General features: G+C 36.2%; 2 protein-coding genes across 2 annotated transcripts in view; one reads left to right on the top strand and one right to left on the bottom strand.

The window, feature by feature from the left end:
* Positions 1-8,741: 8,741 nt before the first annotated feature.
* Positions 8,742-18,546, top strand: LOC125683482 (rho-related protein racA-like). Its single transcript, XM_048924696.2, has 10 exons — positions 8,742-8,986; positions 10,207-10,391; positions 10,783-10,957; positions 11,075-11,220; positions 11,426-11,537; positions 13,736-13,914; positions 15,241-15,370; positions 15,488-15,724; positions 15,880-16,214; positions 18,172-18,546. The coding sequence occupies exons 2-10, from the start codon at positions 10,209-10,211 to the stop codon at positions 18,376-18,378; spliced, it is 1,704 nt and encodes a 567-aa protein (XP_048780653.1). The 5' UTR covers positions 8,742-8,986; positions 10,207-10,208; the 3' UTR covers positions 18,379-18,546.
* Positions 18,515-27,346, bottom strand: part of LOC125683481 (DBH-like monooxygenase protein 1 homolog) — a 9,581-nt gene continuing 749 nt past the window's right edge. The window contains exons 2-11 of the mRNA XM_048924695.2: positions 23,942-24,088; positions 23,639-23,833; positions 23,427-23,510; positions 23,169-23,342; positions 22,653-22,755; positions 22,384-22,550; positions 22,109-22,297; positions 20,146-20,205; positions 18,946-19,236; positions 18,515-18,788 (exon numbers count right to left, since the gene is read on the bottom strand). Of these exons, the coding sequence (XP_048780652.2) occupies positions 18,714-18,788; positions 18,946-19,236; positions 20,146-20,205; positions 22,109-22,297; positions 22,384-22,550; positions 22,653-22,755; positions 23,169-23,342; positions 23,427-23,510; positions 23,639-23,833; positions 23,942-24,088 (1,485 nt within the window). The 3' untranslated portion in view covers positions 18,515-18,713. The remainder of the gene's footprint in view (positions 18,789-18,945; positions 19,237-20,145; positions 20,206-22,108; positions 22,298-22,383; positions 22,551-22,652; positions 22,756-23,168; positions 23,343-23,426; positions 23,511-23,638; positions 23,834-23,941; positions 24,089-27,346) is intronic.

The raw sequence follows: 27,346 nt of genomic DNA, 5'->3' as shown, positions 1-27,346 counted from the left end.
GCCTGCACTCTTGACGTATTTTCATTGAAATGAAGAGCAGCAACGATCAACCTTAAAACAATATTGCTATAAAATTACTTATCTTAAACATGCTTTGGTCAATTCAACTTAATTAGTAGATTATCATACAGGAGCACAAAAAATATGGGGCATATGGAAGGATTTTATTTTTTAATATATATTTCCCGAGAGAGAAAAAAATTAATGACAAAAGACATCACAGTGTTAATCAAGTTAAAATTCAAAGAATCCTTGGTAGAAGATACAAAACCAACATTCTGTGACTTTAATCATTCACTCATGTCACTGGGAAGCAAGTTTGTTTGAAATTGTAAATTTTGCGAAAATAAAAAAAATATCGAGGTGACTCCCTTTTTTTGAGGGGCGGGAGGGGTTGTTGATCTATCAATTGATTTTATTTGGCCTTGCATAAAATATACAAGCAGCATGGGTTATTGAACATTCATGAAAATTCTGAAGCATAAACATACCTGCAGTACATGCCATAGTAAGAGAAGGCCACCATTTTGGGGGCAAAGTGGTTGACAGTACTATGGAATGCCTCTATCTGTGATGTCTGGTACAATGGGGATAGCTTGGGAATGTCCTTTTTCATCTGATTGGACAAGATGATGTCACTAATCTTCTCACTTGCTTTTGATCCTTTTTGAAAATGATATAAGAAAAAATTAGTAAAAATGAAATCAATAAACATTCGCAGTTTTTAATAAGGCTCAACACTTTTATAAAAACCATAATATGCTAACAAAAGAAAATGTTTAATTATCAACAGACCTATGCAAAGAACAAGAGGCCCACAGGCCTTAATGGGGCACCTAAGGATCATAGCCCATACGGGGTGCCTGAACCCATGAATTTCACAATACAGGTAGAAAGCTTTATGGACATCATAATCATGCCTTTAGTGTTTCTCAGTTCTGTATGGAAGTAGAAGAAGAAAAATTTCTAAGATTTAATACATTTTCACTGCGTGTCCATATTGACCCCCACCAAAGGGCCAGGAGTCATAAACTTCACAAGTTAGAGATTTTCATAGACGTTAAAATCATGCAATTAGTTTTTCGCGAATGTATATGGGAGTAGAGGAGATTTCCCAATATTTAATACATTTTCACTATATGGCCCCACCTTAGGACCTGAACCCCTGACCTAGGGATCATCAAATTTACAACTTAATGGGCTACCCAATCATTCTAAATATCTGTTATTTGCAATTTAGTATCAATAGCATGAAAGAGGATGTATTTTGAATGTTTAAAACTCTATACCAAATTTGGTCTTATCCTGGAGTCAGAACCCCTACCCTGGGGATCATGAAAGTTAAAATTTTGGTAGAGGCTTTCCTGTTCTACATTACTACGCTCAACCCAAATTTCACTTGCATTTGGTGAGTGAACAGGTGTTAAGTTTAAACCCTGGTTTAAATTGATTTATGTAAACAGGAATACCTGAATGGGTGCTTGCTGACTCTCAACATGCTCTTGTAGGTCTTCCTCTACTGGTATTTCTGTATTGTTGTCACACAGCAACTCTGTCAGTATCTATAATGAACCAATGCAACAATTGTTACAAGTGTAACCACATCCTTGAGGCTTGAGGAAATGCAGTACTAAGTCTAGGAAATTCTGGGTGGGGATCTGGACCCCCCCCCCCCCCCCCCCCCCCCCCCCCCGCGAATCCTCAATCTGAGCATGAAAGCAACAATGAAGCAAGAAACGTAGAAAACATAAGCATGCATCCCATCTCAATTTTTTTTGCCTAATGAAAAAAAAAATGTTTTACTTAGCACCATAGTCTAAATAAAGGAATAATGAATTGACAAGCAACTCATATAGATCCTTAGCTAAAAGTTTACCTACACTCAAATTTTTGCAAGTATAGTAAATTAGTAATTAATTACGAAGATGAGATTCAACAAATAATCAGATAGGTATGCTATTTGCTTATGAGACAGGTGCATTGTACCCACTGCACTTCTGTGTCACTGTCTCGCCTCACTGATGCGTGAAGTCCAGCAATTCATGAAGTCAAAATAAAGGACATCTTTGTATTTAACATGTTACTGTACATTGATTTATATTGTTTCATATGGTAAATGGAAATGATTGCATTAGACATTGGCTACTTTCAGCTAGACATGTACATTGTTTATAAAGTTATTATGTTGAAACCTGCATCGCTGTGGGAATAATACTTCTGAGTGTGTTTGATTAAAAAAACAACAACAACGAAGAACAGAAAAGAAAATTACCATGTTTTTTGCGCGCTTTGCATATGCTCTTCGTTCGGGCGGGGGGGGTCGTGAGCTGAGGAGACTGAAGAAAGGCGTCGTTGAGTTCATCCCTCTTCCGCTTAGGATATATCGATGGCACAGATCCCTTACGAAGACACTTATTCGCAGGAATGCCGAAGTCTTTCATCAGCGCAAAACGGGCCTCGTAGCAATCCTCGTTAAAATGTTCGCTACAAATCACTGTGTACTGCGATGGCCCAGGCCAGTCTGCCCTTGTTAGCTTTACAAAACGAACCCAGGCTGCTCGCTGACGCTGATCTTTTGGGAAAATATGTACCGAAACTCCATCTGCTTGTCTTTTGCTACAACCTGCCACAACGCACATCCGTCCTTTATTCTTACAGCCATTTCGATGTTATAATCACTACCGAGCTCTACCAATTTTGCATTGAGAATGGCGCCAATGATGTTAGTTGGCGTCACTTCCGGTAGAGCCCGTTTTCGTTATCGTAAAGGTGTGGATTAGCAATATTTTGATATTTCGTGCAATAACTCGCATATTAAAAAGCACTGAGTGATCAGACTTGTTTTTTTCTGTTCTTTATTATATAAACAATATTTAAAGAAGCACTTTGAAAACGGCTTCACGGACACTTTAAACGCCTGTCTGATGCAACGCACACGTACTCTGAAGTTGAAATAAAAAATATACTGGAGTTCCTCATTGACAATATCTTCGTGGTCTTGGTGATCAGGTTTTCCAGCAGTCTGTTGGAATCCCCATTGACACGAATTGTGCTTCTTTGTTTGCTGACTTTATTTTATATTCCTATGAAGAAGATTTTATTCAGAAACTTCTACGCGAGAAGAAAAAGTCTCTTGCTTTGGCCTTCAATTCGACATTTAGATATATCGACGACGTACATATGTATTATCTATCAACAATAATAATTTTCATTCATATATCGATTCGATATATCCCAGTGAACTCGAAATAAAAGACACCACGGAGTCGTCCGTTTCTGCTTCATACCTAGATATTTTATTGAAAGTAAATATTATCGGCAAACTAACAACTTAACTTTATGACAAAGGTTTCAGGTTGTCCGTCGGCAACTTCCTGTATTTATGTAGCAATATTCTATTATCACCTGCATATGGTGTTTATATCTCTCTACTGATTCGATACGCAAGAGCTTGTTCTGCGTATGGATAATTTTTAAATCGAGGCAGTCTAGTAGCCTGAGGCTACTGACAAACAAGTTGATGGTACAGGGGTTTCAACAGTCTCGTTCAAAGTCAACATTTTGCAAATTCTATGGTACTTATAACGATCTAGTTTGCCAATACAACCTATTATTGGGTCAACTGCTGTCTGACGATTGTTAGGCCGTTCTTGGCACACTGAATTTGACTACGGATAACTCCGTTTACCTGATCATACATATAGGGCTCACGGCGGATGTGCACGTGACCGGTCGACAGGGTATGCTTACTCCTCCAAAGCACCTCGTCCCACCTCTGGTATATCCAGGGGTCTGTGTTTGCACAACTCTCTATTTTGAATTGCTTATAGGAGTTATGAGATCGATCACTGTTCGTTATCTTCGCCTTTCATACAACTAACCAATCAACACCCTGTCTAGGGTCCCGTGAGGATCCGGGTTAGAATAGGTCTCCAGTACCCCTTGTTTGCCGTAAGAAGCGACTTAATGGGGCGATCTTTTGGATGAGACCGCAAAAGCCGAGGCCCTGTGTCACAGCAGGTGTGGCAGGATAAAGATCCCTCCCTGCTCAAAAGTCATAAGCGCCGAGCACAGGCCTAAATTTTGAAGCCCTTCACTGCCAATGGTGAAGTCTCCATATGAGTGAAAAATTCTTGAATGGGACGTTAAACAATCTATCAAAACAAACTCCGTTTACCTGATTGCTAATACAACCTTTCAATGTGTCAAATGCTGTCTCAAACGGATTGATAGGCCGTTCTTGACACACTGATATTGACTACGGATGACTCCGTTTACCTGATCAAAATATAGTGCTCACGGCGGGGTGACCGGTCGACACGGGATGCCTACTCCTCTTAGGCATCTGATCACACCTCTGGTGTGTACAGGGGTCCGTGTTTGCCCAACTCTCTATTTTGTATACCGGTAATTGCTTATAGGAGTTATGAGATTGATCACTGTTTATGGCATAACTCAATTATAATGGTCCGAGTCGCCTCAAACTTTCATCATTAATGTCAGTATTAACACAGACATTTTCCTTCAAGTATAAAAGATACATTAGCCAAAATATGCCCCCCCCCCCCCCCACCCACCCATACACACACACACACATACACACAAAAGAAGAAGAAGAATCTTACCCAAAAACGTACCGAACAACTTTTTCAAAACTATAAGTAATTGAAAAACATGCCTCAAATACGCAGGACCCCGCGGGGATCCGAGTTAGAATAGGTCCCGAGTACCCCTTGCTTGTCGTAAGAGGCAACTATATGAGGCGGTTCTTCGGATGAGGCCGTAAAACATAGGCCCCGTGTCAAATTAGATGAAAGGCGAAGATAACGAACAGTGATCAATCTCATAACTCCTATAAGCAATACAAAATAGAGAGTTGGGCAAACACGGACCCCTGGACACACCAGAGGTGTGATAAGGTGCCTAGGATGAGTAAGCATCCCCTGTCGACTGGTCACACCCAACGTGAGCCCTATATCCGGATCAGGTAAACGGAGTTATCCGTAGTCAAAATCGGTGTGACACGATGAAGACCTCTCCCTGCTCAAAGGCCGTAAGCGCCGAGCATAGGCCAGTGAAATATTCTCGAGAAGGACATTAAACAAAATTCAACCAACCAATCAATATTATTGAACATTGAGAGCTAGATCTTTTTTGCTGGTGATAGGACGTTATATACAAGTACCAATAATTTATCACCTGTACTCACCACTGGAGCGCCTTCAGTGAGATATTTGTCGAATTAAGAGTTGATATGTACAGCTGTACAAAATCAAATGATTTTAAACCCATCAAAATCAAATTTATGCTCTTGGGCACATATATCAAAGAAAGTCAAAGTTATTTTCTCAGTCGTTTCTCCAAGTTCCTGGCCATCTTCTAGAAAATGTTAGAATTGGTAAAACTACATTGAGTTCACATAGACAATATACTCAAATATACTGCTCACATCAACTCAGTTTGCACTATCCTGCGCATAATTGCATCATATTTATATGCTTGCATGGTGAATCTGTCAAGGGAACAGGAAGTTTTTGTAGGCAATACTATAGTCAGTTTTGATGTTTTGGAATTATTCAGTCGTATCATAAAATAGTTATTGACATTTTCTCGGTCTATACGATGATTAAGATACCCTCGAAGTACAATATTAATCGAGCCTGGAGGTCAATATATTGTACTTCGAGGGTAGCCAAAGCATCGTATTGACCGAGAAAGTAGAGTGTGATATATACGGTCATTCTCTATGTATATTCATATGACAATTGCAATTAATATATTAGGAGAGGAATTCGTAAACTATATGAATTTGTTTCCGAACTTTTTGTATACTTATGCAATAAACACTCATAGCTGTGTAATATTACGTAATATGAATATTTTGTTTTTCCTTTGAATGGATTCACACACCTGTTCCTTTTTTCTTCTTTTAATCTAATTGTAATTTAACATGTTTACAACAAAAACACTCAGTATTTGATGCTTGACCGACTTCACTTTGGATCGAGAAGGAATGTAGAGGAAGTGTTTGTTGTCCAATTGCACTCTTCTTGATGATAAAATGAGCCACTCCAAGCACCCCCCTTACCTGATTTGTTTCGAAAATTAGTTTTTGATGTTAAAAGTGAATGTATATATCATGGGCATCATTCCTTAAAAATATAAAAGATATGTCTATTGCCGTTCATATTTTGAGTAATCAGCGACAATAACTATATTTGAGCATTGACGTCGTTTTATTTTGTTGACGTTAAGTCCCATTTGAGAAGCAGAGGGGTTTGCCTTTACAGGGTGCAAACAAAATATAATACTACCTTCAGACTCCCCTGATGACGAGGGAAAATGTTTATTCATTCATTGTTTGTTTGGTTATGAATATATGTGGTTAAAATATTCCTAATTTATTTGAGACCAATTGGCTGAAATTACTTTCAGGACGTTTTACATACATGTACATGAATGCATCCTTGATTAACTGCACAAAATCTCAAGTGGATGTGGTAATATCGTGTTCTTGCTTATACATATAGATGTTTATGCCGTATACATAAAAGTGACCCGGGGGTGTGTGTGATAATTTTTGGCATCTAGAAGTATAGTGATAATGTAGATCTTTGTTTCATAATTAATGGGAAAGGCAACCCTAACCACATTGTTGCTTTTATGAATAAAGTATTACATACTGAGATCGTAAATGACAGTCTTTAACAACAAAAATCCTTGCTGAACGATTAAATCAATATTAATCTACCATATACACTGTATTTTAAATTACCTGCCGCTAAGAGAGCGGCCATTGAAGTATAATTTATGACGTTACACCGTCGGTTCCGGTTTATTTCATCAGCAGCACTAGTATAAACATGATAAGTCACGAACAATTAAGTTAAGTTTGGATGTATAGATTTGAGTCCGTTCTTTCGCAAGAGGGAATTGAGAAAAGAAGACGTTCATTCGAGTCGCAGTCCTGAACCTCAACTTGTCATTACGCAAATGATGGATCCACAGTTTACATACTAGTCTTTTCTTTTCAGATGACTTAGTTGGGTCAGGACTTTCGAGAATTTTTTTCTTCACATCTCCCCTTTGCATTAGTGCAATTAACAGCTTGACAGGAAGGCATCAACCTATTTATTCGTAAAATCTACCATATCACATGCTCATCTAGGATCTCATCAAGACCGGAACAGACGGTGTGACGTCAAAATTATTGATTTTTGTGGTCTTGAATACAAAAGAGTTTCACATCATGGCAGCCTCTATAGATGGCGGGAATTAAAATTTTTAATGTTTTCAAATTAGCACTGTTCAAAGCTTATCTAGGCCGTATATCAACAGAATAGTATGACAATTTTTTATCATTATTAGTAAGGTTTAATGAATAGATATTCAATTTTAATGCAAATATAAAATATATAACACAAATATTCATGTAAATAAATTAACCTATAGCTTATATTCTTTGACAAACTACTTTTTCTCTTGTATCAAAGTCTTCCGCCAATCGCAGTAGCTCGTGGTAGAGCGTTCGTTTCGTAATCGGAAGGTCGTGAGTTCGAGCCTCGCTCATGTAATGGCCGCGTCAACATACTATTAGGTACATATACATAGTTATTATATACCTTCAATTTCATCTCTTCTTTTTTCTTTAAAAGTTTGCGGGCATACATCGTGTGATATATGCCCTGAAACATTCCGGACCGCAAACATTACGTCACAATCAATACAAAAGCAAATTACTACGTCGTTAATTTTCAAAGTTTTCGTGTTTTTCATCTTTTACTAGATAAATCAATAAAGAAATTGTTAAAAATAAATTACTGATAGTTTCTAAATGAAATTGAAAGTATATAATAAAAAGGTTATAGACTTTGTGTGGGAAAATATGACGACCTCGTTTTTTGTCGCGGACGGACCTCGCAAGCTCGGTCCGTCTACGCGCCAAAAAACTCGGTCGTCATATTTTCCCATACAAAGTCTATAACCTATAATTATTGCTCCTTCACCAAACGCTCGGCATTTAGAAGTGCATGAGAATCACGAGTTTTACGGATATGATCTAAAAAAAACCGTGCTGCGGTAGGCGTTGGCACGTTAAACAACCCTCCTTTCTATGGCCGTAAACGCAAGGTATAGTGATGGGGACGTCTGAATTTGATTGAACAATTGTCGACAGGGACGTAAAACAAACAAGCAGCCAACCAACAAAAGTCTTCCAAAATAGCCACTTTACCATTCTCTCAATCTGATTATATGCCATTATTTTGTGGATGATTTGATTTACTAAACCTATCAAGATGTTAAGTACAACGGAGTACTATATTTGTATAAAGGTTTCGAACAGCTAGCCATAATTAATTACGATTCGTTCTTCTCTCTATCACGTAAAATGTGTAATCAACCGTGGGTATCCATCGATGGCCACAACCTGAATATAGAAGTTTGTGGCATAATATATAAATCAAGAGTATGTTCGCTTTATTCCAAGAATGACTCTGTCAAAGATGAATTTCACGACACTGGAACGTCCATTTTACAAACATTTGAGACACTTGTATTTGAAGACAAATACTAAGTAATGATAATAATAAAATGGGAGAAACGAGGAAATTTTAATGTAAAGCAACAATATTAACCCTATGACAAAATAATTATTAGTGTCAGTGGTATATTACATGTAAATGTATTTGTTTATGCATATTTTATAGATGTCAATTCTGATAGGCTGTCTAAAGAAATAGATAAATTGAAACCGACCCAGTACTATACGCATAAATAGCCTCTTAATTGGTGAAGCGTTTCAGGTGGTAACATGCCCTGTCAAGAAACATTGTCTAAATGTGATCTGTAACTGCATACAACGAAACACTCCTCAAGCTGAAATGTGGCGCCGTCGGAAGTTCAACTTTTAGTCGGAATTTTTTAAAAAAAATCTTAACCCAGTGACCCAATTTAATTGAGAAAGATGACAACGGCGATGTGACATGTAAGTATCTATTTTGAAGTATCTATTTTGATTACACACGTTTCACGAATTACTGTTGGGAACGGTAACACGTTTGCGTGGGTCCAAGATGCGAGACACTTCCACCCAGACATTAATATTTGTACACCTATGTTTACCTTGTCCTTTCTATAACAGGTGTTTTCCTCCCGCGCAGGTCAAATGTGTCGAGTTACATGTGACACAAGTGTACGTGTATTTAGATTGCTGTGTCCAGACTGTGTTTTACATGTAATATTATGTGTATATGTGTAGGTGATTCCCTTTCTCACGTGTTGCACTATGTTCGTGTTCACAGAGACATATATAACTAATTACCTTTGCAGTAGTAAACACAGGAAAGATAACTCTACACCTGTGAAATGAATTATCCATGACAATAATAAATAACCGCAGGGACAATTTGGCCGACTGGACTTTATATGTACATGTGTATGTATACATGTACTTGGTCGGAGTAAACATTGTTGGTTACACACAATGTACATAGAACAACATTCGATGTATCGATCCATTTAGATATCGAATTTGTGAGACCTTTCCAAAAGTATTGAAATTAAATTTGTACATATAATTAAAGGTAAGATGGGGAAGGTGTTGCTGATTATAAATGAAGGTGATAATTATTTTCATTGTGTCCATTGCCTTATAATGGAATAAAAACAGACACACGTATCAAATTAAAATGCAGGAAGATGGCATTGACCTGTGTCTTTGAATGTCCACGGAAAGGGACGACTATATGTAACGTACTTGTATAATGTACTATATATGTACATGTATACATGTACGCATCATATATGACGGACCATAATGCCCATTGCCTCCAAATATCTGCGAGCAGCCCTTATGTCCCATTTTACATTGTAAGTAGGTAACTGACCCTCAGCTCTAAAGTTTACCTAATACTAAGGCTTTTTATCATACAATGGATTAACATAATCCATCCTGAAGACGCAGAGGTTGTTGTGATTGTCAACAAAGAAATTTGGACTTGTTTACCAACAGGGAATCGCTGTTTTTCTCACTGCTATTGAACACAATTAATAAGCGTTTCCGTTGCCCATTGGGATCAATATAAACAGAAAAGTAATCATTTGGGGTCATGATTGAGTTGAGTTGATCGCCAGTTCCCCAAGTCTTCTAGCCCCAGTGTGATCGAACGCGCACCTGCTCATTTGTAATTTTTGTGCATATTTTAGGAATGGAAAACTGTCTGAAAGTTGTGGTACTGGGTGGGGATTCTGTGGGGAAAACCAGTCTCATTCTGGTGAAAACTAAGCACAAATATCCATACAGGAGAGTTCCACGATTGGCAGATCCAACAATTGTCCGGACACGGATTGACGGGAAATCCTACACCTTCTCTGTTTGGGACACGGAAAAGGTATGACTGAAATCGATAATCGAGAGGCTCGTTTCTCTGTCAAAATGTTTAATGGTCGTTGCCACTACATGTACCTTAATTGGCTTTACATGTACTGTACATGGCTTAAAAAGATGCACCAGGAATTTATCTAATATTTATAGATCTACATTATAAACACGTTTAACACACTGTATAAATCCATGATATCTGCACGACGAAACTGAATCTTTCAATATGTGAAAAAATCACTGAATTGGGACTACAAATTAAGTCACAGAATGACCGAGTCTGCCATTTCTTGACTATATTCAATGTGAAATCTACTTTTCTCCAGTTTTAATCTGTATAAGTACACTTGGCTGTTACAGATAGAACGCTTAATCTGTATAATTACACTTGGCTGTTACAGATAGAACGCTGTGAACAGCTCCATTCCACCATCCCCAGCCACACCACAGACGTGTTTATGCTGTGCTTCGCCGTGGACAACCGGCAATCTTTCAACACATTGACTCATAAATGGCTTCCACAACTCAAAGCCAGCTTTCCGTTTGTGCCGACGGTCCTAGTGGCCTGTAAAATAGGTAAAAGTTTCAAATCTTCTCTTCCAGATATTCATACATGTATCCAGCTCATAATCAAACTACATAATTCTAGAGAAATGTAACTTATGACAACATGGAGTTTTATTTTGTTTGCAGATCTTCGGTATTACCCCTCTGTTTCGACAACAGCTAACCACGTGACGTTTGAGGAAGGAAACGCAGTTGCTGAGCAACATGGCTGTCTATATTGTGAGACGAGCGCCCTCTCGACAGAGGGAGTTACAGAGTGCTTCAAGTTAGCAGTAAGTTTGCCAAAGACCATAAAAGAGTAACACATTATATTATTCTCAACACTTGTACAGCTACAGGTTTTTTTTAATTAGCGTTGAAAATTACAAGAATTCTCTCACTATAGACACAAAACTGTACGACGAGTATTGATCAGAATGATAGACCTTATAGTGATGATATTTCTATGTAACTAGAAAAAACAAACTTAATATTTAGGTCCGATATGCCGATCTGAACTTGGACAAAAGAGAAAATTCGGCGCCGATTTGTCCTTGCGTGCCCAGCAGGTCCCGATCATACATGCACATACAAATGGTCAAACCTGCAGGTGGGTCTTTTTATTACATTTGTATAGTTATTATTTGAATTTAGCCATGTACACGTCTAGACAATAAAGCACACTAGTGTTTATTCATTGTATTAGCCTGTGGTATGATACGGCGCAGTACATCCGTTTGTCTGCCCGTCTGTCAACACTTGTTTGTGGTTGGAAAAAAACACGTCCTTTTAAGGCTAGGATTATCAATTACGGTACACTGCTCCATATGATTAGAGGAAAGAGCCTATCGTTTTTCAAGGTTATAGGTTAAAAATTCAAGAACAAACTTACATGGCCATAAAGCTAAGATAAATTCTTAAAGGAAGAATCCTTTTGCTTTTCAAGGTCAAACGTCAGAATCAAACTTAAAGGGTAATTGTGTATACACAAAATAGATTCATGAAGAAACAGAACTAATGAGGATAATCAAATTTGATACACACGTTCAACCATCATAGAGAATTTGCTTTTAAGCTCACCTGAGCCGAAGGCTCAAGTGAGCTTTTCTGATCAAAATTTGTCCGTTGTCTGGCGTCGTCGTAAACTTATCACATTTTCATCTTCTTCTCAAGAACCACTGGGCCAATTTCAACCAAACTTGCCACAAAGCATCCTTGGGTGAAGGGTTTTCAATTTTGTTCAAATGAAGGGCCATGTCCCTTTCAAAGGGGAGATAATCACAAAAATGCAAAAATAGGGTGGGGTCATTTAAAAATCTTCTTCTCAAGAACCATTGGGCCAGAAAAGCTGAAATTTTCATGAAAGCTTCCTGACATAGTGCAGATTTAAATTTTTTCAAATCATGGCCCCCAGGGGTTGGATGGGGCCACAATAGGGGATCAAAGTTTTACATACTATTATATAGGATAAATCTTTGAAAATCTTCTCAAGAACCACTGAGCCAGAAAAGCTGATATTTACATGAAAGCTTCCTGACATAATGCAGATTCAAATTTGTTCAAATCATGGCCCCCGGGGCTTGGATGGGGCCACAATAGGGGATCAAAGTTTTACATACAAATATATAGGAAAAATCTTTTTCTCAAGAACCACTGAGCCAGAAAAGCTGATATTTACATGAAAGCTTCCTGACATAATGCAGATTCAAGTTTGTTCAAATCATGGCCCCCGGGGGGTTGATGGGGCCACAATAGAGGATCAAAATTTTACATGCAATATATAGGAAAAATCTTTAAAAATCTTCTTCTTAAGAACAACTGGGCCAGAAAAGCTGAAATTTACATGAAAGCTTCCTGATATAGTGTAGATTCAAGTTTGTTCAAAACATGGCCTCCGGGGGTTGGATGGGACCACAATAGGGGATCAAAGTTTTACATACAAATATATAAGGAAAATCTTTAATAATCTTCTTCTCAAGAACTACTGGGCCAGAAAAGCTGAGATTTACATGAAAGCTTTCTGACATATTTCAGATTTCAGTTTGTTAAAATCATGGCCCCCAGGGGAGGATGGGGTTACAAGGGGGGATCAAAGTTTTGCATACAAATATATAGGGAAAATCTTTAAATATGAGCCAAGTGACTCAGGTGAGCGATGTGGCCCTTGGACATTTTGTTTGGAGTAAGGTGCAGACTTTCTGTGTGTCTGTTATTTGTTTATGCATTAGCACCTTGTGGGAAGTACTAAATAAAACGAGGTACATATGTTCCCCATAGTGAGATGTCCTTTATTCATGAAGATCAAAGGTCAAGCTCATACTTTTATAGTAATAATGAAGGAGAAACAGTGTAGGTAGTAATAAGGCTAGGGTCATCGGGGTTTTGATATCAAATATAGTTTTAAAAATTATTATTTTTGGCCTCCGGAGTTAATGCTTTATGAAAGTGAAATCTTCAATTCTGTGTTAAGCAAAACCATTTTAGAGCTAACAATTATCGATACTCTCCGACTCCGACATTAGAAAAGGTGTCAAAAGAGCACTGTCAGCATCGTCGCAAACCACGGGTTATTGTTTCATTCTATTTCACAAACATTTTTGTTTCGATGTTTATCTTTTCTTTGATTACCACTGTACTACTGAATGTATTGGAAGGGCATATTTTGCAGTCTGAGCGTTGCATGTTTTTTTGTTATTCGTACATAAAATTAAACACTCCAAGATTAATATAATGGTGGAAAATTATGACTAAATAATCAACGATCAATGATTGTAAATTTTTATGAATTATTTCGTAATGCTTTTTTAGATATTCCTCCAGAGTTTGAAATTGAATCATCCACATTTTCTGAAAATTGGCTAGATGCTTTCAAAGATGGCAGTCATTTTGACGTCACATTTCTTCTGCAAGAACAGCAGCTGATGGCGCACCAAGTTGTTCTCTGTTCAGCATCGGGATTTTTCTGTCGACTATTTCAGACAGAAAAGGTCAGTCATTACCAGTTCAGTGATAGGTGTATATATATATATATATATATATATATGTATATATATATATATATATATATATATGTGTGTGTGTGTGTGTGTGTGTGTGTGTGTGTGTGTGTGTGTGTGTGTGAATTTTAACTCTCTCTATATATATATATGTGAATTTTAACTCTAGTAACTGTCACGCTGTACACACCTTTAGGTTCATATAATTATAACAGGCACCTGAAGTATGGATATTACTACACCCCCCTTTATAATATTATTTTGTGACAATAATTTCTATGACATATGTGAATTCCCTGTCTATCTCATCCCTCTTTCGATTTATGTAATCGTTTCACGCTTTTTGTAAGCTTTAGAGATTGTCCTTCTACCAGTATAATAAAATACCGGTAGAAGGACAATCTCTAAAGCTTACAAAAAGCGTGAAACGATTACATAAATCGAAAGAGGGATGAGATAGACAGGGAATTCACACATTTCTGAAAAATTATTGCCACCAAAAAAAAAATATCATGAAGGGGGGTGGGGGGGTAGTAATATCCATATTTCAGGTGCCTGTGGTAATTATGATATTCTTTAATTTGTATTAGGTCTACAACAAGGGAATTTGTTACATATCCTTTCTATAAAACTCGCAAAAATATTTCAAATGGGGGTTAATAAAAGAACAAATTGGGTGTGTAATTAATCATGGAAATGAATACTAAATAATACATGTAGTCCGTATAAATATCCTAAGTTAATTGCTGTTTGGTCTTTGTGTTCATATTTGTATATTTACAGTTAATTTCTAATTTAATAAAAATTGTAGTGATAGGCATTTTTAAACGATGATCGTATGAATACAGAACTGTTTGATAAGTGTAGTACGTCGATTTTAACGGCTGGGAATTTCGATGTAGAATGTAAATATAAGAAATATAATATTTGGAAAATACATAAACTGCTAATGCGCACCATGAAGAGTTTGCCGATGTGAAGCATTGTAATTCATACCAGTACCCTCATGAAAGGTGAAGATAACAAACAGTGATCAATCTCATAACTCCTATAAGCAATACAAAATAAAGAGTTGGGCAAACATGGACCCCTGGATATGGATCAGGCGCCTAGGAGGAGTAAGCATCCCATGTCTACCGGTCACGTCACATGTACTTTCAAAAATGAAATTTATTTCTTATGTATATGTTATGAAGATTGACAATATGCAATGGTATATACACATAAAAGGAACGATAGAAACACCCACTCTTATATGCATTGGCAACGAATACATTCAAGGTATTTAATATTAAGATTTTTTGATACATCATTTAGGTATTTACCAGTATACCCTCACCAGTAGTCTCGTTCACCGGAGATCGGGAATCCAGACATACTACAATCCAGATTGATAGCTCCATATCGCCGGAAGTGTTCAAAATTTTCATTGAATTTCTCTACACTGGTATGACGAAAATACCTCTTGTTTCACAACTCTTGATAAAACCTTGATAATAATAACTCATATAATTATTACCTTTCTTTTAACGGCATGATGGTCATAGCATTGCAAACTTTTCAGGTTCTGTGTCTCAACTCAACAAGGAACAGCAAGGACGTGAGATAGCAATGGACCTGATCAATGTTGCCAGGATGTTTGAATTGACTGACTTGAAATCTGTTTGTGAAAACATTTTGAATGAAAGAGACTTTCTCAATCCAAGTCTCGGCAGTGCTGTTTGTGACAAGACTGGACAGAGAATGAGAGATTTATTTTTTAACTGTGTAGATACTGCTGATGTTGTGTTTATCTTAAAGGGTATGTACACCTAAAATGTGAAAAAGGCAACCAAAAAAAAAAAAAAAAAAAGGTTAATAGAAATTTTAAAGAGAGTGAAAACGTTCTTTAGATGTGATGATATCAAGATTTGCTATTTCATTATTACTAATAGTTTTCTTTTATTCATTATGCAGGTAAAAGACTGTATGCCAATAAAGTAATACTTTCTACTAGATGTGAAGTTATGAGAAGAATGTTTTCAGGGAACTTTAAAGAATCGAAACCTGACCTGACGGAAATAGAAATCCCAAATTTTACCCCGGAGAGTTTTCTCTCGTTTTTGGAGTACATGTACTCTGACCATGCTAATTTTGAGAACGTTGACGTGTTTGAGGTGTTGAAACTAGCTGACATGTACTGTCAGAAACGGCTGCTATCAATGTGCGAGTACTGCATAGCGAGGAAAGCTCAGGGGTGGACCCTTAAGAAGAGGGCGGATCTAGTATTTCAGATCTTACTCGGTATTCAGGTAAGGCTTAAACTCACGGAGAATAAAAATATTCTATTTTCAGGTAGGGTATAAGTAATGAAATCTATAGTCTTTTAAATAAAATGGAGAGACTCATCATTTGATGTTCTTACTTTAGGGAAAGAATAGGTGAATTTTACGAAAGATATGCACAAAAATCCTGTATTTCTCTCAAGATGTATTAAAAATAGACTGGTACTTTGAATTGGTGAAAACATGAAAACCACGACGCCTGCGTTCAATCTTATTTTATGATTGCTATGAAAACCCAATTCAATTGAGGAACCTCACAACATGTTAAGTAATCGGGAAGATGGATAACAAGCAAAACATATTTTGTTGGGTATTTTTCTGCGCAGATTAGAGCAGGGTTACAAAGCAAAACTCTTGTGCGGGATTACATAAACAAAACAAAATTGTTGTACGGGATTACGTAAACAAAACAAAACTATTGGGCTACGGCCGGACGCGCTAAACATAAGTCTAAATTTGTAGCAATTCCCCTACAGCTGGTGACGTCTCAATATGAGTGAAAATTTCTCCACGAGACGTAAAACAAACAAACAATCGGTTATGATCAAAATATAGCGTTCACGGCGGGTGTGACAGGTCAACACGGGGTGCTTACTCCACCTAGACATCTGATCCCACCTCTGGTTTTCCCAGAGGTCCAGGTTTGCCCAAGTCTTATGATTGATTGAATATTGTTTAACGTCCCGCTCGAGAATATTTAACTCATACGGAGACGTCACCAATGCCGGTGAAGGGCTGCAAAATTTAGGCCTATGCTCTGCGCTTACGGCCTTAGAGCAGGGAGGGATCTTTATCGTGCCACACCTGCTGTGACACGGGGCCTCGGTTTTTACGGTCTCATCCGAAGGACCGCCCAAGTCTTTAATGTTGTATATTTTATACGATTTATGATATTGAACACTTCGTTATCTTCACTTTTTTTTTATTAAAGAAACGCCATTTTTTCTGTAGCGTATGGACCACTCTACTGAGTAATGTAGATAATAGGAAGAATTTTTATCTTTCTTTTGTGAACAACTGTTACCAAGCAGTCTGAAATTTAGGAATGTCTGTAATAATGTAGATTATTGAAATATCGTTCCTCTGTAACGTGTAAACTACATGTACTTTACTAAATAATCTGGATTATAGAAATATCTGTATTAAGTAACTTGGATTATTGAAATATATTTCTTCAGATGTGTGTAACGACTGTAACTTAGTGACTGGATATTTTTTTTCTTCTGAAGCATGCGACTGGATTAGATAAATGTCTGTATTAAGTTAACGATTCTGGATTATTGAATTATCTTTCTTTTCTAGCTTGTAAAGTACGTATGGATTATAAATGTCTGAATTTAGTACTAGTATTCTGGATTATTAGATTATCTTTGTAGCTTGTATAACGTAATCTGGATTATTGAAATATCTTTTCTTCTGGCGCGTGTAGGAATGTCGTTACCAGGTAATGTAGATTATTGAAAGGTGAAGATAACGAAAAGTGATCAATCTCATAACTCCTATAAAGGTGAAGATAACGAAAAGTGACCAATCTCATAATTCCTATAAAGGTGAAGATAACGAAAAGTGATTAATCTCATAACTCCTATAAAGGTGAAGATAACGAAAAGTGATCAATCTCATAATTCCTATAAAGGTGGAGATAACGAAAAGTGATCAATCTCATAACTCCTATAAAGGTGAAGATAACGAAAAGTGATCAATCTCATAACTCCTATAAAGGTGAAGATAACGAAAAGTGATCAATCTCATAACTCCTATGAAGGTGAAGATAACGAAAAGTGATCAATCTCATAACTCCTGTAAGCAATACAAAATAAAGAGTGGAGAAATGTCTTTTTTATATACCAAGTAATCTACATGTACTTGGACGATTTCTCCATTGTGGTTTATTGTCATTGTGTCATTTTAAATCTTTCCACAGCCATTCAACACCGCAAATTTAGTGAATTGGTGCCTGTTTGAACTCTCAAGGAACGTGGACAAATTAAAGAATCATAAAGACTACTGCAAACTCACAGAAGAAAACAGAAGAATTGTGGAAGCTCGGGGATCATTACATGGTCACAGAGGTCAGAGTTCAACATTCGACCCAAATGCAGCTTACAGAAGGACATGTGTGATTATTTGAATAGTGAGCACATTCCGACCTGTGTCCAGTGTCAGTAGTATACGAATCTCGTATATAAGGCAGCCCATTAATCCATGAATGTAAACTTGCGTCATAAGTTATGTATATTTAATATAAAAACCGATTTGGAAAACCATGATATTCAGGAATAAATTTATTTTTATTATCTTTATTATTCCAGAGCATCAATCAGAATCGTTGCATAGTGAAGCACAGTGTATTTATGATTTATCAAGTAGTACCCGTATATTAAATGCTATACATTGGTAAACATAACATGTAAGTATTCGTGTTTTAAATGTTGTGGGTCTTTGAACCACGCGATCACAGGATGCCTAATTCTCACACTTAGACTTGGGTTTAATGTATGGAGCTTTCACTTCAGGTCTTCTGAAATAATCTCCAAGCACCTGTTGCATAGAAAGAAAAAAATCATCGATTCTTACAAGAATATTTTGAAAATAACAGACTTGCAAATGTCGCGCATTAAATTTCAGTTCAAATCATTTTACGTGCAAGAAATGTTATGGATATAGCAAGGTGTCAATGGTAAAACTGATGAAATACCTTTTTGCCTTTATAGAAGCATTGGTTATCAAAGCCGGACATTCGAGATTTATTCTTGAACTTATCCCTGACACGGGAGTCCTTCCAATCGATCTGGTTTACCAAGCTATTGAGTCGACCCATCTGCTCGTCGTAATGGTGGTCCACATGTTTGAGATAGGAGGTCATCTGATCGATGGCGAAATCAGAGGGCGCATCATGGGCGGGGGAGCTTAGACACGCGTCGACAGTGATCCTAGGATAATACATTAGGAAGGACAGGCACATCTCCTCCCTAATGCTGAGTCCCCCCTGCAGATATACACACATACAGTTGTTTGCATAGAAACATTCCCGAAGGCGTTAAAAGGACATGATTTGAGTGAAAAAGTTTCAAATTTTATTTTTTCCTTTTTAATGTTTTGATAGAGCTTTGATATTTCACATGAGTATTCCTTGTGACAAGACCTTTCCGTGGGTACCAACATTGTTGACCCTGTGACCTTGACCTTGGAGTTTGACCTACTTTTTGAAAACTTTAACCTTGCTAATAACTTTTGAACAGTAAGAGATAGAGCTTTGATATTTCACATGAGTATTCCTTGTTACAAGATCTTTCCGTTGGTATTGAACCTTTTGACCTTGACATTTGACCTACTTTAATTTTTTTTTTTACATTGGTCATAACTTCTAAATGGTAAATATTAGAGCTTTCATATTGTACATGGGCATTTCTTTTGACAAGATCTTTCTACTGGTACCAAGATATTTGCCCTTGTGACCTTGGCCATCTTCGGAATTGGCCATTATCGGGGGCATTTGTGTTTCACAAACACATCTTGTTTTCAATTTACAAGTTGATTCTGAACACATTTAAATAGTTTCTAGTATTTGTCACTTCTCATTTTGTGTTAAACATAATCTTTTCTATTAAACAATGTATATGGAAACTGAGACATGACACAGCCTTGTTTACATAACAAAGAATTGTAAGCTTTGTATCTCGCTTGTAACTCAACAACTGATATTCAAAATTTGGTTGACCAATAGAAATACTTTAATTAAGTATTGTAAACAATAAAAATGGGAAAATAACATTTGAAAATTTTCAGCTCAAATCGTGTCCATGCCCCTTTAACAAGAAAACGACATAATAGACAAGCATATTGAATTGATTATTTTTGCATTTTATTAAGTGATTAATAAATTTAAAAATCTTACCATTGTAACATTGGTCCGGGATGTGGATTCATAGTTACATTCTATTATCAAACTGTCACCCTGTCAAAAGAAAGATGGAGTCGGTGTAAATTCTGCATTTCATTTTTTAAAGTACACGAGGGTATGTACATGTATTGCGACATTTCACCCCGAATTACTTCATGACACGCTCCATGACAAGTCACGCCCTCATGAATTTTCAAAATTGAAATTTATTCCCATAGTTACATTCTACTCTTATTTCTGTCGGAATTCCCAACTGTTAAAATAGACGTATTGTATTATACGCGCTGTCTTCATAGCGTCAACGCATTCATGAGGAAATGATCATCATTATACCCGCACTTTCAGTTTGGTTATATTGTTGTTACATAATTATGTACCATAGTCCGTCCGTCTGTCACACGTTCTACTTCCTCGAACTTCTCTTTTATTTTAAGCAGTAACCAATCAATCTTTTGAAATATGATAGGTGGTGTCCTGTAGATGTGTAATATGGTTTTGAAATTTTCAATTTTACCCTGGGGATCAAATGGGGGGTTAAAAATGATGCTTTTTCTATATTAAAAAACAAACCTGGTTCCCAGAACTCTTGATACATTCTACGCAATAGCCACATCATCTTTTGGAAGATGTTTGGTGGTATCCTGTTGCTGTGCAATAAGGTTTCGGAATTTTCATTTTCACCTAGGGGGCAAATGGACAAAGAAAACCCTGGTTCCCAGAAATCTTCTTACAATTTACACCGTACAATAAGCCAAATCATCTTTTGCAAGACGATTGGTGGTGTCCTGTAGATGTGCAGGAAGTTTTTGGAATTTTCATTTTCACACTGGAGCCCAACTGGGGTTGATCGTTGACGTTTTTCAGCAGAAAAACCTTGTTCCCAGAACTCTTACATTTTAAGCAGTAGCTAAATCATCTTTTGGGATATAATTGATGGTGTTCTTTAGATGTGCAGTAAGTTTCGGATTTTTTTTCACCTTGAGGGGCAAATGGGGTGGAAAACCTGGTGCTCGATGCATTTTGTCATGTGCAACAAGAATATATTTGCTTTAAGGGTCGGAATCCCCACCATTTTAAAGAGATTTGAACAATCAAAAATTTATAGTAGGTGAAAATGATCCAGGGTCACATGCCTATATAAATACTCAGTGTATCTTGAAATGTGTAGCAGGAATATATATGATTTAGGGGTCAGGACCTCAATTGTTTTGAATATATTTCAACAATTTTGTAATGGGTTTAAATTTGGATGACCCTAGAGCGCTTGCCCAACAGAATACTCAATGCATCATGACATATATCCAACATGAATATATATAGTATAAGATATGTTATATATGGTATAAGATATGTTATACATGGTATACGATATGTTATATATGGTATAAGATAAGGTATATAAGATATGTTATATATGGTATAAGATATGTTATACATGGTATAAGAATTGTTATACATGGTATAAGATATGTTATACATGGTATAAGATATGTTATATATGGTATAAGATATGTTATATATGGTATAAGATATATTATGTGGTAACTACTGTGACTTCTTTGCTAGTTACACAAGTACGATAGAAAGTATATTCAAAGACAAAACACTTGCATGCGGGTGATACTGTCTTCTGAGAACATTTAGTTACAATTTGTAAAGCTATCAAAGTCATTAACATTGAAAATGTAAATAGAAATATACTGTGAAAATGTCTATATTTATGGGGTTTTTTCTGTTTAAATTTGATATAAATTGTGTAAAATTTCCGTTTAAAGAAGCTGTACAAAATTAATGCCACACGTACTGACGTAGCGCCTATAGATATCATGAATAAGAGTAATTGATCAAGAAAACTAAGCAACCAAGTAAATAATGCTTCCCTTGTAGTAGTGTAAATTAATTTCGTTGTGAAGTAGTGGTTATAATTACGCGTTATTTCTGTGACTCATACACTTACTGATTTAATTGTTATTTCTTTCTGCAAAACATTAGCTGCTTGGAAATTGAAATCATAATTTTCGTCGTTTGCAATTGGCGGCTGTTCTACTCCATTACGTATGAGTCTCGTTTTCATTCCATTGGCTAGGAGATGTGAGTGATGAAAGAGTGCAAAAACTTTTATTTCGTCAGTGCCGTTTGGTAATCCCTAAAACAGAAATTGTGTTATTTAACATTTACACGAACAAATACTATTTTCGCAAACATATGTACATGTACCTATCTTTTACATACCAGTTTCAGACATCCAGTTGAACATATCCCTTGAGACAGGAAACTGGTCTCATGAGGTGGAATAAACTGTGTAAGCGTTATCTCCATCCCTGTTTCCATGACACCAGCCTCATGTTGACGCAAGTGATTGGTGTAGAAGATTCGAATACCTGAGTTGTCCAATATATCTGGAATAGGGGCAGATAAAACGTAACGTGTATAAAATGTTAGTAATTGTCAATACTAGTACATACAGATTAATGTTTAGAGGAGCTTTATCTGGATAATACCATCTCTTAAATCTGGATTGGAATAATGGGTCTCCATAACGAAGAATGTCGGGTCTCCTTCGGCTCCCAATGACAATCCGGTATATTCTGGCCAAATGAAGGACTAAAACGGAAACACAAGCCTTAAACATCTTAAAAGAGCTAAGGAAAATTCAAATATTTATTGGAATACTGAACCAACATGTACAGTGATCGGTGAAGATAACGAACAGTGATCAATCTCATAACATAACATAAGTGTATTTATAAACTATTCTTTGAATAATTTGATTCTTCTTTTTTAACAGAACTTGAGTACCGAGGCGTTTTACAGTCTTTTGATCTTATACTTGCTGCATGCGTTAAAGCGATGATTTAGGACTGAAAACGAATCAGACATGCCCTAAGAGGACCAATGCCCCGCACAGATTATCCACTACTCAATTCGAGAAAAAAGGTGTTCCCCTCTTATCTAATAAAATATAATTTGAAAACTTGTAGATTTGTCTCTGATTTAAAAAAAGATAACTGACTTACTCCAGCACCAATTTCATACATCAGGAACACGGATCGACATTCGGGGCGATATTCTTTCGTCAATCCGTAACAATCGTAGTCCTTATGTGCATACTTCGGTTCCTCGCCCCTACACCGGTATAACACAATATGGTGGACTATTTTCTCGTTTCCTGGAGTCAGAACCGGATCATACTGGAATAATTTTTTTAGTTCTAATTCCATTGATATCTTTATTCAAAAATTTATGAAGTCTTCGATATAAAGAGTACTACTCACTCTGATGACATGACGCTTCCCACCGATATCAGGCATGTTAAACGTAGTGCAGTGGTAGAAAGTATCCTTAGGCGGAAGTTTAAACTGTAAGAAAATCATACAGTGTTAGATTTTCTGATTCGTATTTCTCTGAAAAGTTTGTGATAGATTTTGTCATTATTTAAACTACTTGGAATTTTTCACAAATTGTGGCCTGGCGTAGTGAGACATACCAAGTTGTTTTCCCCATTAATGCCATTCAGGAAGTCGAAATATTTTACGTCCTCTGGAAGGGGAGGGATCTTTGATCGGGCCTCCAACAAGCGGACACTTTTAAATCCCCGTCTGGATCCCCCATGGTAAGGAATACTATCCTCTGAATCTGGATCATCGGGATGGTATGCGTAAATTACTCTTAATGTGTCATGCTACAATAAGATTGTAACTTCCCATTAATAACCATCCATTCTTAATCGTCATTGCGATGAAATATGAAAGAAATAGTGATCCGACGTTTATGTTCTCAAAAAACTTACAGAAACTGCTATATCCTTAGAGTCGCATGTGTCCAGAATGCGGAAGAATTTCAGAATGGTACCGAATTCGTTTTCCTCAGCCTTGAGGAGTGTGTAGTCCTGTGAGTCGTCTTTCTCAGGCAGAATATGATCCGAACTAAACCGGTCCTGAACATTGAGGGAAACATCATACTTAATAGTTCAAAAAGTTGAAGAATTTATATAGATAGTATTAGTATTAAATACATAAAATGGATTTGAAAGAAGTTTTAACACCGTATGTGTTCTTCCTCTGACGAATTCGTTCGAATTATCATGAAGATTTTACTATGAAAACTGAGACAAATAATACAAATTCAGAGGCTGTAAGCGCCGAGCAGAGACCTAAATATTTCAGCCCTTCACCGGCAATGATGACGTATCCCTATGAATGAAAAATTCCCAAGAGGGACGCTAAACAATATACAATAAATCCTTCGTCAAACGCTCGGCAATTATAAGTGAGAGTCACGGAGATTGCGGATATGACTTTGAAAACGGAGGTCGCGTTTAAGCTTGGCACATTAAAAAACCCTTGAGACCCTGATCGCTAAGCATAGGTCTAAATCTATAGTACCTATACTTCTCCTACAGCTGGGGACGTCTCAATATGAGTGAACATTTTAAAAAAAAAAAACAAAAAAACGTAAATCAAAGAAGTAAACAAACAAAAGGTGTGTATCAATAAAATACAAAATATCGGAAACTATAAAATTTTGGGACTCTTCAGAAAAGGAAGTTACGAAATTATGCGTCACTTGGCTAATTCTTGTATACAAACAAGTATAGCTTTAAAAAAAAAAACTGACGTCTTTATAGCAAGAACTTTTAAAAAGAGTAAACTTAAATCATCTCTTTGATTTCATTATTGAAATGTGCTAAAATGGATATCCTTACAAAAGCAATACCCTGAATCCCATTATATATGGTTTTCTTCACAAATATAACCTTGAATTGTATTAATCAGAAACAATTGTTTCTCATATTAACACTGATTAAAAAAAAAAAATAAAACAAAATAAAGAGATATTTTCAGTGTGTTTAATAAAATATTAATGCTTTAAAGGTACATGTGTATACATGTATGTGCCGTATTAAACAGTGTTTTGTTTGATGTTAAAAACTAAACTAAAGTTTGGTCTGTATGAAAAACTAAAACACTGGACCCAGTTGCAAAAAGTTAGTTAACTTTAACTAACAGTTAAATGTCATTAATTCTTACATTTATACAGCGTTAAATAGACGTTAACTTCTTCTTTCAGTAATATACATGGCTCCATCCGAAGCATATTCGTACATGGTTAAAATCTTGTGATATCTTGTGATAAACTGTTTTTCCATCTTCGCCGATTCGGACTTTAACTGTCAGTTAAACTCAACTTTTATGCAACTGGGTTCTGGTCTACTGAATGTAAGGAGAAAATGATGATTTTCTAGTGCATTTTCATGAAGGAGTGACGTTTATGGTAATTGTGCGCAAGCGCGCGAGAAAAATATTAATAGAAACATCATGGGAGTTACGGTAAATATCGTACTGAATGATGATTTTATGTTAAACACAAGATTTAACCTCCTTCTATTGCTCAAAGTGGTTCTCTATACCCTGTTTAATTCCGTCTGTATCGCTAAATGTGTCCCGTCAACAGCCTGCAGGCCGCACACGCTTTCATGTAAACTGGTTCCCCGCTGATTGGTGTTACACACGATAGTTCTAAGCGAGGTCAACAGGGTACCAGTTTAGCTTTTACGTTGCCTTGTAGTTGTTTACTTTCGAAATTCCACATGCAACGTCACGTGATCACAAATATTTCGAATTATATCCGACTCGGAGAATACCTAATTGAATAAGAAATTAGCTTGATTACTTTTTAATCCGATTGAGTTAAATTTACATAAAGTGTATATAATTTGCGAAAAGTGTAGAACTTGTATAGTTTGATATAAAATACATGCTTTTTATTCCTACGGTAATATCCAAAGAATATGGCATAGCTTTAAGACTAGTTATGAAACAAAGCGAATAGGTTTGAATTGATAAAATTTCTTTAAAATTACTCTTGTACAAGTAGTGCAACTGTGTTAGAAATTAACATGTATAAAAACCTGAAAATACATGTACTGCAATAGTTTGGCCACATATTATATCATAACGTACCGGTATATAAAGTTTGATGGAAAAGATGAATAATTGTTATTATAATGGGAGCAACTGTAAGGAAATGAAAATTTGTTTTGAACCGATGAATTCAACTCGTATACTGAAGGATTAACACCCCTCCCCCCAATCTTCCACCCTTCCATTGTTTTAGGGTTTAGGCAGAACTACCGTATTTTTTATTATTATTATTATTTTATTTTTTTTTTTTTTTTGCTATCTAAGATTTTTCAAGCAAGTGTAAAAGCAACATTTTTCTCTCTCCGTTTGCTTTCCACTTTCAAAAACGACGGTAAGTGGTTTGAACTCGTTACATAAATGTATAACTGATTCATATAGTTACGGTAGTCGTTGTCGAGGCTGACACAGAAAAGGAGGTGTCGTTGGACATACTATAGTACTAAATAATATGTTGTACGGTGTGACCGTTGAGACGAGTGAAGCCCATTAACATCTTACAATGCGACTTATAGACATTTTATCCGCCTCTTCATTTAACGGAAATCGCAAAATTAATGACAATGTATAAAATTCACTTCAATCTTGTACCACAATATTTAGGTAATATCATTGACAATTTTCGAAAGGATACATCACGCTACAATACTCGTTACGAATATGACTATATACCTCCTAGAACTAAGCAAGAAATATATAATAAATCATTTTTCCAGAAGCCATTCGCAAATGGAACTCTTTAACAAACGAAGCAAAGAAAACAACCTCTATATGTCAGTTCCATCGAAACATTTCTAATAATATCAATATTTCAATAGTGCCTAAACATTTTCTTCTTGGCAAAAGAATAGTAAATATAATTCATACTAAATTAAGACATAACTGTTTGCTTAATTATGATTTACACCGAAAAAACATTGTCAATTCTCCTAACTGTCATTGTGGTATGAGAGAAGATGCATATCATTTTTTCTTTGTTTGTAAAAGATTTTCAGTATTAAGAAATGTTATGTTTAACGAACTTTTTCAAATACAAGAATTATCTATTATTGATACACGGATTTTACTTTGGGGCAGTGACAATTTGGGGAATGAAACTAAAAGCACATTTTTTAATGCTGTTCACAAATTTATACTTAATTCAAGCAGATTCTCATGATAGTAATTCACTTTTTGCTATATGTACATGTATTTATTTTATCTATACATATGTTTTATGACAATTGTTATCAATTAAATTAATCTAAGGTGAGAACCTCGTAAGTTGTAAGAAC

Source organism: Ostrea edulis, chromosome 6, assembly GCF_947568905.1.
Source record: "Ostrea edulis chromosome 6, xbOstEdul1.1, whole genome shotgun sequence".
NCBI classification, from domain to species: Eukaryota; Metazoa; Mollusca; class Bivalvia; order Ostreida; family Ostreidae; genus Ostrea; species Ostrea edulis.
The sequence above is the reverse complement of the archived record's forward strand: the minus strand, read 5'-3'. Positions and strand labels throughout refer to the sequence as shown.

Bases quoted from the DNA above. Each gene is read 5' to 3' on its own strand.
- LOC125683482 (XM_048924696.2), top strand. From the start codon at position 10,209: ATGGAAAACTGTCTGAAAGTTGTGGTACTGGGTGGGGATTCTGTGGGG. The intron at 10,392-10,782 runs GTATGACTGAAA...TGGCTGTTACAG, and splicing joins CTGTTTGGGACACGGAAAAG to ATAGAACGCTGTGAACAGCT. The intron at 15,725-15,879 runs GTATGTACACCT...TTCATTATGCAG, and splicing joins TGTTGTGTTTATCTTAAAGG to GTAAAAGACTGTATGCCAAT.